Source organism: Mirounga leonina, unplaced genomic scaffold (genome assembly GCF_011800145.1).
Source record: "Mirounga leonina isolate KUSES-001 unplaced genomic scaffold, KU_Mleo_1.0 Mir_53, whole genome shotgun sequence".
Lineage (NCBI taxonomy): Eukaryota > Metazoa > Chordata > Mammalia > Carnivora > Phocidae > Mirounga > Mirounga leonina.
In genome coordinates, this window is record NW_023270807.1 from 3,462,605 (window position 1) to 3,477,176 (window position 14,572).

Sequence of the window (14,572 nt, forward strand, 5' to 3'; positions counted from 1 at the left end):
ACAGCACCTTGCACAGCAGGGCCCAGTGGAGGTTCTCAACACCTATTGGTCGAACGAGTGAGGGAGTGAATGAACGAATGGTTAGTAAAACCAGAAGATGAAGCTAGGGCTACTGAGGATGTCAGAGCTGTTGTTTCTATTAATATCTTTCACAGAGAATTCAGATCACTCCATAAGCTATTACCTAACCCATTCTAGAGGGCAAATTATCCATAATATCCCCATATCTGGGCAAAGATAATGAGGCTGAGGAAAGAGAGGTCGAAGGTCATAAGGAGTTCCCACCAGGAAAACAAGCCAACATAGAGCAGACCATTTGAATGACAAGATAGGAATATTATGAAATCAGACCAGCTTTCTTGAAAGACGCATCACATGACTTTGAAAGGTAATTCCAGGAGAGGCAGAGTGTTTGCATGATGGTGACATCATTGTAATAAAGGCCTAGAGACCATCTGGATATAGAAGTTCTATTTGTCCAATGCCAACAAACAGAATGCTTCCTCCCCCTTTTTTTAAAGATTTTTAAAATTTATTTATTTGAGAGAGAGAGGGTATGAGCAGGGGGAGTAACAGAGGGATAGGCAGACTCCCCACTGAGCAGAGCCTGATGCAGGGCTCGATCCCAGGATCCTGAGATCATGACCTGAGCCAAAGGCAGACGCTTAACCGACTGAGCCACCCAGGTGCCCCGACACTGCTTCCTTCCTTTAATGTCACGTCTTCATTCGGTAGCTTCTGCAGTAAAGATCTGGGTCAAAATGTCTGTAGGCAAGTTACCTTAAGTGATTTTGAAAAAGGCAGGGAACACTGCTCATCAGAGTCCACCAGACAACATGAAAACTCAGACTTTAAAAAAATCAGTGAGGGGCGCCTGGGTGGCTCAGTTGGTTAAGCAACTGCCTTCGGCTCAGGTCATGATCCCGGAGTCCCTGGATCGAGTCCCGCATCGGGCTCCCTGCTCGGCAGGGAGTCTGCTTCTCCCTCTGACCCTCCCCCCTCTCATGTGCTCCCTCTCTCATTCTCTCTCTCTCAAATAAATAAATAAAAATATTTTTAAAAAAAATCAGTGAGAAGTATTATTTCTAAAGGGACCATCTCAGAGCCTTAGGGGCAGGGGCGGTTATTAGGAAAAGCATGAAACCGATCAGAAGAGTGAGATCGATGGCAGCGAGAAGCTATTCTTAATCAATCAACCAAGACAAGGTCAGTGAAGGACCGCCCCCCTTGGAAGCCTTCCAGAACCAACGGCCCATGGATCCTCATCTACCTCAACCATCCCTCACTTGACATGTAATCTTACTTTGCTTCGTCGTTTAAATTTTATGATGGTCTTGAATTTGGGAAGCCAACCAGCACAACCCATGAAACAACAAGAGGGCAAGCTAGGGTAGCACCCCGTCCAGTATTCCATACCGAAATCATAAAGTATGGAAATGCACATACAATCAGGGACCAGAGCCAAATAAAGCAGATGCTAAGGATCAAGTAAAGCCAGTGAGGGCTTTGGAAAAGAGAATGGTCACGTGGGTGTAGAATCATCTCACGGGGCCTCAGCAAGGAGATGGCATGGGAGCTAGCCCCCCAAAAGCCAAGAACTCAGCAGGGGAGGGGAGAGGCCAGTAAGGGTGATCCTGCTGGGATCTTGAGCCTCTTGTCACGTGTTCTCACCTGCTGGGCCACCTGGCACAGGAGGTGGGTATAGCTGTGCTGGCCATGGCCAGAGCACAGGCCCATGAGGCTGAGGACGGCGTGGCTATTGTTGCCGGCAAATTTGTTAGATGGGCCAAAGGCAAAGTGGTAGGGTCCCTTGGTGAGGTCCCTGTCCGGCTCTGCAGGGTGGGCCTTCCGGCTCTGCAGGGTGGCTGCCAACTTCCTGAGGGAGGAGTCGGAGAGCTTGTGTAAAAACCTCTTAAAGCTGGGGTGTCGCCTGATCTGGAAGTAGAGACGGAGGCAGTCCATCATCAGTGATGGTGGCAGGTAGCCCCCTCCCACCAGCTGCCCCCCCCTGCCCCCCGTCCAGCTCCACGCACCCAGGCTGGGCGCCTCCTTGTCCCTGGGATGAGCTCCCCTGCTAAATGCCTCCACTCCCTCCAGCCTCTCAGAATCTGTTCTGCGAGGTTCAACTCCAAGCAGCAGAACAACGTGGGGGGTGGTGGACAGAAAGCAGGTCTTTGTATAAGGGATGCTCAAATAGCATTTACTAGCCATGTGATTTCTCCGAGCCTCAGTTTAGTCATGGGTAAAATGGCAGTAATAATGCCCCGCACCCACATGCAGAGTTGTTGCGGGGAGGGGATTAAGTGAGATCCTTTATGTAAAATATTCCGTGTGGAGTAGATGTTGGATGAATTTCAGTTCCCACTCTAAGTCACCTCTTCTTCATACCTAAATGTGCTAGGTTGCGTTCCCCCAGAGACTAGGGCTCAGGTGCAGGTAGTTTAGGTGGTAAGAGATGCTACGAAACACCGATGGGGGAATGGAGCTCTGGGACAAGGATGGGAAGGCAGTCCACACACACTAGCTACTGAGCCTGGTCCTCACTGGCCACTCCAGGAGCCGGTGTAGATCACGCTCTCCAGAGTTATCCCTGCAAGGGGCAAGGGAGCTGAGGTATGTATACACCAGGTCCCAGGAGCCATGGGTTGAGGGCTGCTCCTCAGGAGGTGGGGGGTGATCATTCTGGCCTACCACGTGGTGGTAAAATAGTTCCAGAGGCCAGTCCTCAGGCAAAAGAATGCGGGTGCTGGCAGTGGGGAGCTGGGCCAGCGAGCACCTTGGTGGTAAAGCGAGGCACTCACAGTGCCCGCTATGCTCATGACCCATCTATGACCTGTGCTCATATCTGATACCTCATATGTGATCTGTGTTTGTCTCTCCAAATAGACTGTGAGGTTTTCAAAGAGGCAACTTTCTGTTATAGGCTCTCTAGCAGGAGGGGAAAATCTAAAAGCTTGAGAGAATTGGAGACCATATTGATGCTGAAATGTGTGCCAAGACAGAGTGAAAAAGAAGCTAGCACAGGACAAGATCAGGGGGTACTGGTGGACCGGACTTGGGGTAGGAGGCTTCCAGGGAGGTCAGACATGAGCTGAACTTCGGGATTTGGATTGGGGGAAGTCCTGGCCGGCAGGGTGAGCTGCATGGGCATGATACTATTTTAAGCGAACATTTATCTCATCTCCTATGTGACTGGCATTTTCTATATGTACATTAAGCTTTGTCAAGTAGATATATACCCCCATTTTGCAAAAGAGAAAACCGAGGCTCAGAGAAGTTAAGGGACGACGTGCCCAAGGTCACCTGGATGCAGAGATGGGGATTGAACCCAGGCCTCAGTTGTGAGGTGATGAGGCCCCCAGGGCCAGCCTTGGGGGGACTGAGCAATCCTTACCTGCTCCCCCAACTGGTCATCCACTTCTTGGAGAAGATCCACCAGCCCCTGAATGATCAGCTCCTCTAAGGAAAATAAAGAAAGATTCAGGGACTGTTGACAAGTTCTATAACAACACATCCTCCCATTACAGACGATATGTTGTCTCTACAACACAGTACACGGATTAGCTCTGAAGGGCGAAGAAAGATTCCCCGAAACTAGGGCTGAAGCATGAAAGCTTTATTTTGAGTTTGCTTTATAGAAATTGAAAGGATGTTGGCCAGTCAAGCCTCACCTCAGCTCCATTTAACACATGGGGAAACTGAGACCTCCCAATGTCCCCTATCCAGGTTACAGAGTAGCATGGCCAGGCATGGAAGTTGGGACCAGGAGCAGCTAATCAGAAAGCAGGGAGAGGAAAGACCACAGCCCCAGATGCAACAAGAATACACAGCCAGGGCTGTAAGCGGCCACATACACATGGCTGCTCATACCAAGACCTAATTGCAAATATTCTGGGTATTTGTGGTCCTTTTTTTATAAACTGTTGGCAGCCTGAAATCAGCCATGGTGGGAACACTTACACCATAGAAATCTGCAAATGCTACGTATCAGGGCTCCCCCACCAGGCCCACCCTCGCCTCTTTGCCAGAACACCACTGGTTATGAGACCCAGGGCAAGCCGGGAGTTTTATATGAAACATTCAAGCAAACCAATGCAGTGAGGTGGGGTGAAGTGACATCCCACGGAATAGACAGGTGTTCTCTAGTGGAAGAGAACTCTCCACCTGCAACTCTGCCCCAGGAGCCCCAGTTGAAAGGCCAACCCTGCCTCCTCCCCGCCCTGCTAGAGTCTCCTGGGGTATTGATCACCAGCCTTCCCAGATCCTACTCGAATTCACCCTACGAGATCCACGCAAATAGAAGCCCCATGGCAGCCGCCCCAGGGGAGGGCAGCCCAGGAGAGGGCAGGGTGGTACTGACTAGATTCGAACACTTCATCCGGCTGCAGTCCCTCCTCTGGCTTGTGGCCCCTGGTCTTGGGGGGCGCTTCTGAGGATCCAACAGGTGTCCCTTCTGCAGGCGAGGACTCCTGGAACTCAGCGTCGTCCAGACCTGAGGGCAGAAAGGAGGTGGTGTGAGTGTGTTTTGCTCCTGTCTCAAATCCACAGGCACATTACGGGGGGTCCAGGTTCTGACAAGAAGCTATCCAAAGGCGCTGGCACCAGAGGGGTCCTGGTTTCCCAGGCTCCTCAGCGAGCCCCCAGACCTCCAGGGCCCGCCTCAAAGGAGCTCACAGTGCCTTCTTTAGCCCCTCCAGGAACCTCATTCTTCCCTTCCGCCAGCAACCCCCTCTGCCTCCTCACAGTCTGGGAGGAAAGAGAGCAGGCCCACCAAGAGATCCCACCCGATGAGCCCACTTCCCCTTTGCTCTGTGAGGCTTTGCTGAGTCACTTCGCCTGGGTGAACCTCACTTTCTCCATCTGCCAAATGGGAATAACAAGACCGACTTCACAGGTTGCCAGGGGGCTGAATGAGATAACACGTGTGAGGGGGGCACGTAGGAGGCGCTCCGTCAATGTCAAGGGAATCACCGTGCACCTCACACGGCAGAGTAGTGAAAAAGCAGAGGCCCAGGCCATATCCTACTTCATCCAACCCGGGTCTCTGTGCTCTTCTATTAGCTTTCGGGTGAGTCTGATGCCCTTCGCTGATAAACCCATGCACGGCTCTCAAACTGCATTTTTAAAGTGTTTGTGCGTTTATGTATTGGGGGGAGGGCTTGCGTTGTGGGTGGTGGGTCCAGCTGGCGCCCGGCACCCACCGCTCTCCACAGCCCTCCCACACCTCCCCACCCCTCTCAGAGCTGAGAGCCAAAGTCAAGCCTGAGGCTGAGGCCACACAGCTGGCCAAGCCTACCCTGGGGGAAGCCTGGGGCCAGAGGCAGCCTCGGTGACCATGGCAACGCTGGGCCTGCTCACCGAGGCTGCTGGAGGTGGAGGGCTGATGGCCCCCCATGCACATGGGCAGGAAGCTGGGCCTCTTGTGCGGCCGGGACTCCGGGCTGGCGGCACCTGCAGCCCCCGCTCTCTTCGGTTCCTTGGGGCTGCGTTTCTTATGAGAATAGGCTTTTCTGAAGCTGGACTTTTTCTCATGCGATTTCCTTCTGCAGGATGGGGACAGGTTTTCTACAGCCACCTCCGGTTCCTGGACTTGAAGCTGCTGTGGGGGAGAGGAGAGAAACTGAGTCAGGGCCCCCAACCTCAGTGAGGACATTGCAAGCAAGCTGGGGAAAGAGACCAGCACCCCCTGAAACAAACAGAGACCCCGCTGTGGACCAGAGGGCACGGCCTGGCCAGAACAAGTGTGGCCTGCAGCCACGGGGTTGGGGAGGCTTCGGGAAGGACCTGGAGCCTGGCTCTGGAAAGATGGAGCATTGGGGGAGGGGCAGGGAAGTTCTTAGGCCAGGCAGGGGTGGGGGTGTCCATAGCGAGGGTCAGGATCTATGTGGGGAATGTCGGCCTCACCTTCTCTCCCCACTGCTCCTCCGCATCCTGGAGTAGGGTAATGATCTTCTGGATGAATTCTTCTAAGAGAGAACAATAGGGTGGCTTGCACTTGAGTGTGGAGAAAAGCTTTTCTACAGTCAGTCCTCACTTCCTAAGGCCCAAGCGGCTCCCTGGGTGAATCTGCCAGGTCTCCAGGCTGCTGACCAGCTTGCCCTTGTCAGTTGTCCCAGGCCTGGCCATGGGGACGAGGGGTATTGCTCAGAAGTGGCCTGAGGGCAGAGTGGCTTCCCTGGGAATATAGCCACCTCTTCGTTGGTCAGGCAGCACCCACATGGGCCACGTTAAGTGTGAGGAAAATAACGTGGGCGCCTGCCTCCAGGAGAAGGGGTCTCGAGGCCATCCGGAAGGGCCTGGTCCCCACAAGTCACCTGGCCCAGCACCTTCCTCGTCTTCCACTTAGAACAGTGGCCCTTCTCAATTCCCCTTCGAGGCACAGTTTCTGTGAGAAGCCAACAAGGCAGGATGGGGGATGTGGGCGAAGTGGATCCAGATCTGGATCTGGAAGGATCTCCAGCCACACAGAACTGACAGTGATTCTGTGGTTCCCGCCTCGGCTCTGCCAATGCTAAGGAAGTAATAGTAACAGCGCCAGCAACCACCGTCCACTGAACTTCACCCTGAGGGCCCCTACCCTCCCGCCTACCCTCTGGACTTCTCCTGAGGCCTTGTTCTCAAGCTGGACTCTGAACCACCACAATAATAACAATAAAGGGCAGCTAACATTTAGTAGCTCTAAATGGCTTATTCGCTGTGCTGAGTGCTCTGGACCCCGCCTGCTGAGCTCAGAGGAAGTCAAGGCCAGGTCACTGCCTCTCTGCACGGGGAGGGGTCAGGCCAGATGATTGCCAAGGGGCCTCTAAGAAAACGAGGGGGTACTAACGGAATTCCAAGGCTCTGTTCATCTGCAAGTCCTCTTCGGGGCCCTGGCTTCCTGCTTGGGCAGCAAGCTCGAAGGAACTTGGAGCCTCGCTGTCTGCAGACAGGGCCTCTTGGACCTGGGGCTCCTCCGAACCTGAGAAGTGAGAAGAAATGGTGGGTGTGTTTCATTTGGGTGAGGGTGTTAACTAATGCACAGAAGTTAGCAGAGGTTCCAAGTTTCACTCCATGGCTAGAGTGTGCAAAGGTCTTGCTGGGGCAGAGGTGAGCGGTGGGTCAGGGTCAAGGCTCTGATATACTGGCCCAGACCTAGCTCCCTTATCCCTTTGCACTTCCTTACAACAGGTTGCCTGGGCTTTGCCCTCCTCTCCTCCCTCCCCTCGTAACCCCATCCTCCTCCAGCATCTCAGCAGGAGAGTAAAGGCCTGATTCCATAGCATGAATTAAAGCAGCAGTGCCAGAATCTCCCTGCATGAGGATATCTCCCCTTGTGGCCTGAGATTCCACCACTGCGGCTCTGTATTTGGTGTGAAGCGTTGCCCCTTCTTTTTAAAATGTAAATTCCCCTGGCCAGACCAAGTGGCTGGGCTAGGCCATTCCTCCCTTCCACCCAGGGTGATCCTTTCTCTCTAGCTCTGGTTCCATCACTTGGGGGCCATGTGACCTTGAACACATTGTTTTACCTCCCTAAGCCTCAGTTTCCTCATCTGTAAAATGGGGATAACAATATGGCCACAAAAGCTGATCGAGTATATAGATACACAGTACGGAAGTGTCTTATTTTACAGATGAGAGATGGGGAATGATGTAGAAAGTCCAGCTCATAGCCCAGGTGTCCTGCCTCCCAGGTTGTAGCTCCTTCCTACACATGCTACCCCCTGCCAGGGTAGAGAGGCTGGAGCTGTGGAGAGATGAGGATGGCTAGGGGATTCCTCAACACAGTTTCCACTGCGGGCTTACCCGATTGCCTGCCTAGACAGTGAGGTTTCATTTGTGGAGGTGACCTGCTGGCATCCCTTTCTCCTCCCCACTGCCCTCCCCACACTGCTCAGGGCAGAGCGAAAGTCAGAACTGGGATGGCAGCCCTTAAAATGGCCAATTCCAACCCTGGAGAAGGTTCCAGAGCTGGAGGCAGCTGCAGTGTTGCTATGGTAACTCTGAGCCTGCTCACCAGGGCTGCTGGAGGCGGAGGGCTGATGGCCCCCCCCACACAGGGGCAGAAAGTTGGGCCTCCTGAGTGGCCAGGACGCCGGGCTGGAAACATCTGCAGGCCCCACTCTCTTAGGCTCCTCGGAGCTGTGTTTCTTATGAGAAAAGGCTCTCTTGAGGCTAGACTTCTCTTGGGATTTCTTCCTGATGGCTGGCACTGGGTTCTGTGGAACCACCTCTGGCCGAGGAGCTTGAAGATGCTGTGGGAGAGATGAGAGAAACTGAGTCAGGCCCTGACCTTGAGGAGAGGGAAAAGCTCCCCGAGAAGCAACTGAAGAGCAACCAAGTGCTACAAGGTGGCCCTAGGTGAGGGAGGTGACAGAGTCCAGAGCCAGGGAACACGGAAGCCTGGAAGGGCAGATGGAGTTTGAGCATGGAAGGGGAGGAGGAGGAGGGGGAGGAGGGGGGAGGAGGAGGAGGATGGAAAGGAAACAGCAAGCCTCTGGGGGTCTACACAGACCAATTGCTCCTTACCTCCTCCTCCCACTGGTCTCCCACTCTTTGGAGAAGTTCCACTATCACGCTGATGATGGTCTCCTCTGGAAGAAAGTGAAATGCACCCAGTTAGTCTTTCTCCATGTATAGAGCCCTCTTTCTAATGACTGTCTTGGACTTCGATCAACTTAGTCCTTCTGTATTAAGTGAGGGCGCTCTTAAAACAGCTCCTCAGGCCACAGAAGTGGGGAAAAGCACCATGTCCCAGGAGCTAGTCCTTCTGAGAGAGACTCGGGAGATCCAAAGGAAAAGGGGAGTTGGCCAAAGCATGAACTTTTATGCAGGCCATCTCAGGTCAGTCCTTCAAGAGTTCAACCTGTACCCCATTATTTCCTTTGACCTTTACAGATTTGTAAATATCTGCTTTGGGTTCAGCAAGCTGTGTGACCTTGAGTACATCTCCTAACTTCTCTGGGCCTTCATCTCTTTCCCTGTGAAGGGTGAATCATAATCCCAGTCCTGCTTCCCTCAGATGGCTATCAGGCCACCAAGGAACTGTGCTTGGAAATACTGTGGGAGCCTAATGCTGATCTTCCCACCTGCAAAATTCCAGTGGGGGAAATGGTGGAGACCCAGCCTAACTAAGGCGGAAGACGGAGGGACCCCAGCAGGCATGACACAGATGGCCTGCCATGTCCATGCCTCCACCAAGTCTTTACGGAGAAACCACAAACAACATAAATGGTTTTCTCTGATACCCGATCGACTGATCCAAAGACAATGCGCCCAGAGTAGCCTCTGCTAGCCGCCAACTGACCGGTTTATACGAAAGGAGGTGCAAACAAGACTCCCTGGTCCCGGGCTGCCTGCAGATTTTGTCACCCTCCATTTCCCTCCCTCACTCCTCTTTCATTTATAAATCCTGTTTGGCCTTTTTTCCTTGACTCAGTCTACCAGCTGATTTCCTCTGGTGTGAAAAAACAATTAGCACGTAAAATACACAGCCTGCAGACTAGCCAACTAAATGCCTTTTAGTTTTTCTTCAACAGATGCATAGATGTTTTATTATCTTTTAAAATATGCCCATTCTTTATAGGGAATTAGATTAATAGAGCATCACGTAGATTCCATTCGGGACAATGACAGTATTGCGGTTGTGCGGGAGACTGTACTCGTTTCTGGGAGATGTGTGCTTTAGTATTTCAGGATGAAGGACCATTTTACTGAAAATGGCTCAGCAACAAAATTATACACACACACACACACACACACACATACACGTATGAGGCAAATATTGGCCTCCATCAACAATTGGGAGTATATGAGTGTACAAAGAACTCTTCCACTCTTTCATATATTTAAAAACATATATAAATTCTATATTCCTCTATTCCATCTTCCTTCTATAAATTTAAAAAGACTAAAAAAAAAAGTCCCATGCTCATTAACACATAAGGCAGGACCATTTGCCAGTGGCTTTTCTAATTCCTGAGACTCCCTTCTGTGAAACTCTAAAATAAGTAAATGTGACCAGAAGCACCAGAAGGAGCAAGATTAGTACAGGCATTTTTGAGAGGGACCATCCAAGGTCTAAGCAGTCATCCAGCTGCAGGGAAAGAGGCTGCTAAGTAGATTCTGACTCACTGTCAAGGGTTTTGAGCTTCTCTTCCGGCAAGTGACCTGTGCCTTGAGAAGAAATCTCCGGCGCTCCAGGACCCTCATCCTCAATGAACAAGGCCTGGTGGACATCCGAACCTGCCCCACCTGGAGGAAAGATGAAAGCAAGTGTATGTGGGGTGGGGTGAGGGGGTGTCCATGACGTTCTTCTGACTGTCCGGCAGCACAGTAAAACCACCCAGAACTCACAGCAGGACGGGCCCTGTAGCTCTAGGCTTAACCAAAAAGCGGCAACTTGCCAAGGTTTCCTTTTGAAAACAGGCTGCTTCAACCCAGGCATCCTTATCCTCATTAAAAACATGGTGAGTTTGGGGCGCCTGGGTGGCGCAGTCGGTTGGGCGGCTGCCTTCGGCTCAGGTCGTGATCCTGGAGTCCCGGGATCGAGTCCCGCATCGGGCTCCCTGCTCGGCGGGGAGTCTGCTTCTCCCTCTGACCCTCCCCCCTCTCATGTGCTCTCTCTCATTCTCTCTCTCTCAAATAAGTAAATAAAATCTTTTAAAAAATGATTTAAAAAGAGAATACAGAGGGGCGCCTGGGTGGCGCAGTTGGTTAAGCGACTGCCTTCGGCTCAGGTCATGATCCTGGAGTCCCAGGATCGAGTCCCGCATCGGGCTCCCTGCTCGGCAGGGAGCCTGCTTCTCCCTCTGACCCTCCCCCCTCTCATGTGCTCTCTGTCTCTCTCATTCTCTCTGTCGCAAAAAAAAAAGAAAAAAAAATCTTTAAAAACAAAACAAAACAAAAACATGGTGAGTTTGAGGGCGCCTGGGTGGAGCAGTCGGTTGAGCATCCGACTCTTGATTTCAGCTCAGGTCATGATCTCTGGGTCCAGGGATGGAGCTCCCTGTCGGCCCCCGCGCTCAGTGGGGAGTCTGCTTGAGATTCTCTCTCTCACTATTCCCACCCCCTCATGTGGGCTCTCTAAATAAATAAATAAATAAAATCTTAAAAAAAAAAACCAAAACCATGGTAAGTTTTGAGTGCTCCAGGGCAAAGCTCTGTCTCCCTCCAGGTGCCTACAAGGGCGTTCACCTCCCGGACCTAAGAGTCAGAAAAGAAAGGCACCTCGGGAACCAGCTTCCTTATTTTACAAATGAAGAACCAGAGGTCCTGGAGAGGGGCAGCAACTCGTAAGTTTATTCCTGATACAGCTGAGCTTAGAATCAGCATGGGGCCCCCGCCCACAGTCCTCGCCTCTGGATTAATGTCGAGGGGCTGGGCTTCCCTCCTCACCTCCCTCCTTGCCTTCCCATTCCCCCAGGGGCTGTGCTCCTTCAACCGAGAGTACCTAACTACAGCTACCATATACGGAGCACTTTCCCTGTGCCAGCTCCGGGCCACGGCTATTCCAGGAGGTAGCAACTGTTGTTACCCCCATTTTATGGATGAAAAAAAAAATGAGGCTCAGAGAGGAAAGTCGCCAGCCCCGGGTCACACAGCTAAGGGGTGGTGGAAATGGGGTTTGACCGCAGGCTCTCAGCCGCGGTGCCGCTCTGCCTCAAAGAAATTTCACAGTGGAGCCCTGATGGTTGCCCCGCCTTCCACGTCCCCTCTGTTGAGAGGTTTGAGGAGCCGGCTTAGAGTACCCTAGCCCTTGGGGGTGGGGCAGGGGGGTTACCAGGCACGGTCTGCTCAGCCCTGGGTGCTGGGCCCAGGTCAGACTCCTCGGAGCGTGGGGCAACCGCCATCTTGGGCAGCCCTGTCTCTTGGCCTTCGGCCTCCTGATCTTGGGCCCCCTTGGTTTCCTCAGCAACATGTTTCTTGTGACCATGTTTCTTGCGGCCGGCCTTCTTGTCATGGGCTTTCTTCTTAGGAGCTGTGTCCCCCGGTGCCCCAGGGGATTCTGCGGGCTTGGGGAGGCCCTCCTTCCCCTTTGCCTTCCGGCTGCCCTTTTCTTTGGGCTCCTCAGGGCCTGTCCTCAGAAAGAAGTTTATAAAGGTCTTCAGCCACCCCTGCTGGCCCCGCCTCTGGGCCTTGTCCTTCTTAGTGTTCTGCGGAGGCCTCTGGTCACTGGGGAGAAACTCCCTGGCCTCCTCCAGGCTGAGGGCTATGGCCATGGTGCCCTGAGCCTCCACAGACTGAGCTGGGCCCTGGGGACATCTGGTCCCATCGCTCGCCGTCCGGTGCAGCACCCGCCTGTAGGGGGTGGTGAGAATGGGCAGGGAAAGGCACTGGCAGTCCCATGACTCTGAGTCCTTCTTGGGGCCATGTGACCTGTCCAGAGACCTGGCTCTTCTCCCCGACAGAGGCTTCTTCGGTTCCCGCGGATGCTCCATGGCACTATGAACAAAGCAAACAGTTCCCTTACAGGAGACCTACCAGAGACGCCTCAGTGGGCTACCGGCGCTGACCCACGCTCCGAGCCACCCTGCCCATTCGTGTGAGTGACAGTCAACCCTCAAAGCTGTCGTCTCGTTTCAATTCCTCAACAGTCCCAGGAGGGAGGGCTATCCTCGTCCCCGTTTTCCAAAGGAGAAAACTAAACCATGGAGGTCATGCCCCAGATGTCACAGCTGGTCGGCAACTCCCCCAGGCTCTCCAGAAGGAGCGCAGCCTTGCCAACACCTAGATTTTAGTCCATTGAGACTGACTGACTTCTGGCCCCCAGAACTGCAGGGTGATTAATCCATGTTGTTCCCAAACCTCTGAGTTTGTGGATTTTGTTATAGCAGCGATGGGAAACTAATAGAGCTGGAGCCAGGGCCAAGTCCTGCCCCTCGGGCACCACTGTCCTCGTCTGAAATACGCCTGCGACCCGCCTGTAAGACTGTTTCACAAGACGGCTCAGTAAAAGGCAACACTGCTCGTCCTTTCGCTTGGGCCAAGGGTTTGAAGCTGTCTCTGGTTCCTTGCTTTCTCTTGCTCCCCACATCTGAGCCATCAGCAAAGACTCTTGGTTCCATAAAGCACGTCCAGACCCCAGCCCGTCTCCCCACCTCCTCCACCACCCTCTGGGTTGGTCTAGGCCCCAGTTCTGCTCATCTGGGCTACTGCAGTCGCCTCCCATCTGGTCCCCCTGCTCTGCTCTTGTCCTCCTCCCAGCTTCTCCCCTCGGCAGCCACGGGGACTCGCCCTAAGTTAGATCACGTCACTCTCTTGCCTCCAACAGCTCCCCTTGCACTCAGAGTCAAAGTCAAAGTCGTTACAGGAGCCAGCAAGGCCCTGTACAACCTGGTCCCATAACCCCTCTCACCACCTCTCATCACTCACTCCACTCACACAGCCCTGCTCGCTGCCTCAGCGCCTTCACACGGGCTGTTCCTTCTTTCTAGAACATTCTTACGGTCTGTTCCCTCACTTCCTTCATGGCTGTGCTCTAATGTCACCTTCCCAGAGAGGCCCTCCCTGTGCACCTCCCCCCCACCATGAGCACATCCTCTCCCCCTTTACTACATCACGTTACGTAGTATCACACCTCTGTGTGTGTCATTGTTATAGTCTGAGTCTCTCTTCCTTCCCTCTGTTTTGCGAGGTCTTGTATCCTGAGCACCTAGCACTCAATAAGCCCTCATTCAATAAATGAATAAATGTACAACACAAACATTTAGTAAACTATACAATGCATAAGGTATCTTTGGGTGCGTAGTTAACATAAAGTAAACACATCTGGACCGGTCCCATCTTAGAACAGTGGGGGCCCTTCCTTGATCCATCCAGAAGGAAGCAGCTGCCCACGGAAAAGATGACGGAAAGAATCATCTCCTCCTGGCAGCATTTTAAGCAGGCCAGGCTGTGAGCAACGCACCTAATTTGTGTGTCTTTAATCCGAAACTCCTGTGGCTTCCAATTCTTCCAAAGTTGTTCAGAAACCCTTTGCCCTTTGGTGGAAGTTAAAAGAAAAATAAAATATGGTCTTGAATCCCAAATCTGAGCCCCCAGAGATTCCTATGGAGTTTAGATACAGGGACTGCCTATTCTACTTTGTAATTATAGCCTTATTATGCATTTACTAAGTATTATTTAGTGTATTACATATTCATGAATTACGTATTTACATCATATGTCCTGCGTTTACCAACTAATTCATTATTTTTTTAAGATTTTATTTATCTTTTAATAAGATAGAGAGAGAGAGGCAGGCAGAGGGAGAGGGAGAAGCAGACTCCCCGCTGAGCAGGGAGCCTGATGCAGGGCTCGATCCCAGGACCCTGGGATCACGACCTGAGCCGAATGAAGGCAGATGCTTAACTGACCGAGCCACTCAGGTGCCCCTAATTCATTACTTTAAAATGTGCTCTATCACATGTCCAGCTTAGAGGCGCAAATAACAATCTATAATTGCAATTCCAGATGTGCGGGGATCCATGTGAATATGAAGAAAATACATGAAGAGAGAGAGGACAGGCATGGGGAAATACAGAGAGATTTGAAGGTGACTATAACATTCAGGATGTCTTCCCTCCTTCAAGCACGGGTCTGGGGAGGAGGGACT

At 52.4% G+C, this 14,572-nt stretch overlaps 1 protein-coding gene across 1 annotated transcript; it reads right to left on the minus strand.

Moving 5' to 3' along the window:
* Nucleotides 1–1,599: 1,599 nt before the first annotated feature.
* On the minus strand, nt 1,600–12,580 carry BNIP5 (BCL2 interacting protein 5). The gene is made up of 10 exons (XM_034990810.1): nt 11,759–12,580; nt 10,111–10,230; nt 8,506–8,570; nt 7,994–8,231; nt 6,827–6,958; nt 5,905–5,966; nt 5,359–5,599; nt 4,361–4,492; nt 3,395–3,459; nt 1,600–1,935 (listed from the first exon to the last, which is right to left on the minus strand). Exons 1-10 carry the CDS (start codon nt 12,414–12,416, stop codon nt 1,600–1,602), a joined length of 2,049 nt encoding a protein of 682 aa, XP_034846701.1. The 5' UTR covers nt 12,417–12,580.
* Between the last annotated feature and the right edge of the window lie 1,992 nt (nt 12,581–14,572).

Coding starts and splice junctions, on each gene's coding strand:
- BNIP5 (XM_034990810.1), bottom strand. CDS start 12,416: ATGGAGCATCCGCGGGAACCGAAGAAGCCTCTGTCGGGGAGAAGAGCC. Junction 8,232..8,505: donor GAGACCAGTGGGAGGAGGAG/GTAAGGAGCAAT, acceptor TCTCTCCCACAG/CATCTTCAAGCTCCTCGGCC. Junction 1,936..3,394: donor ATGACCAGTTGGGGGAGCAG/GTAAGGATTGCT, acceptor CTCTACTTCCAG/ATCAGGCGACACCCCAGCTT.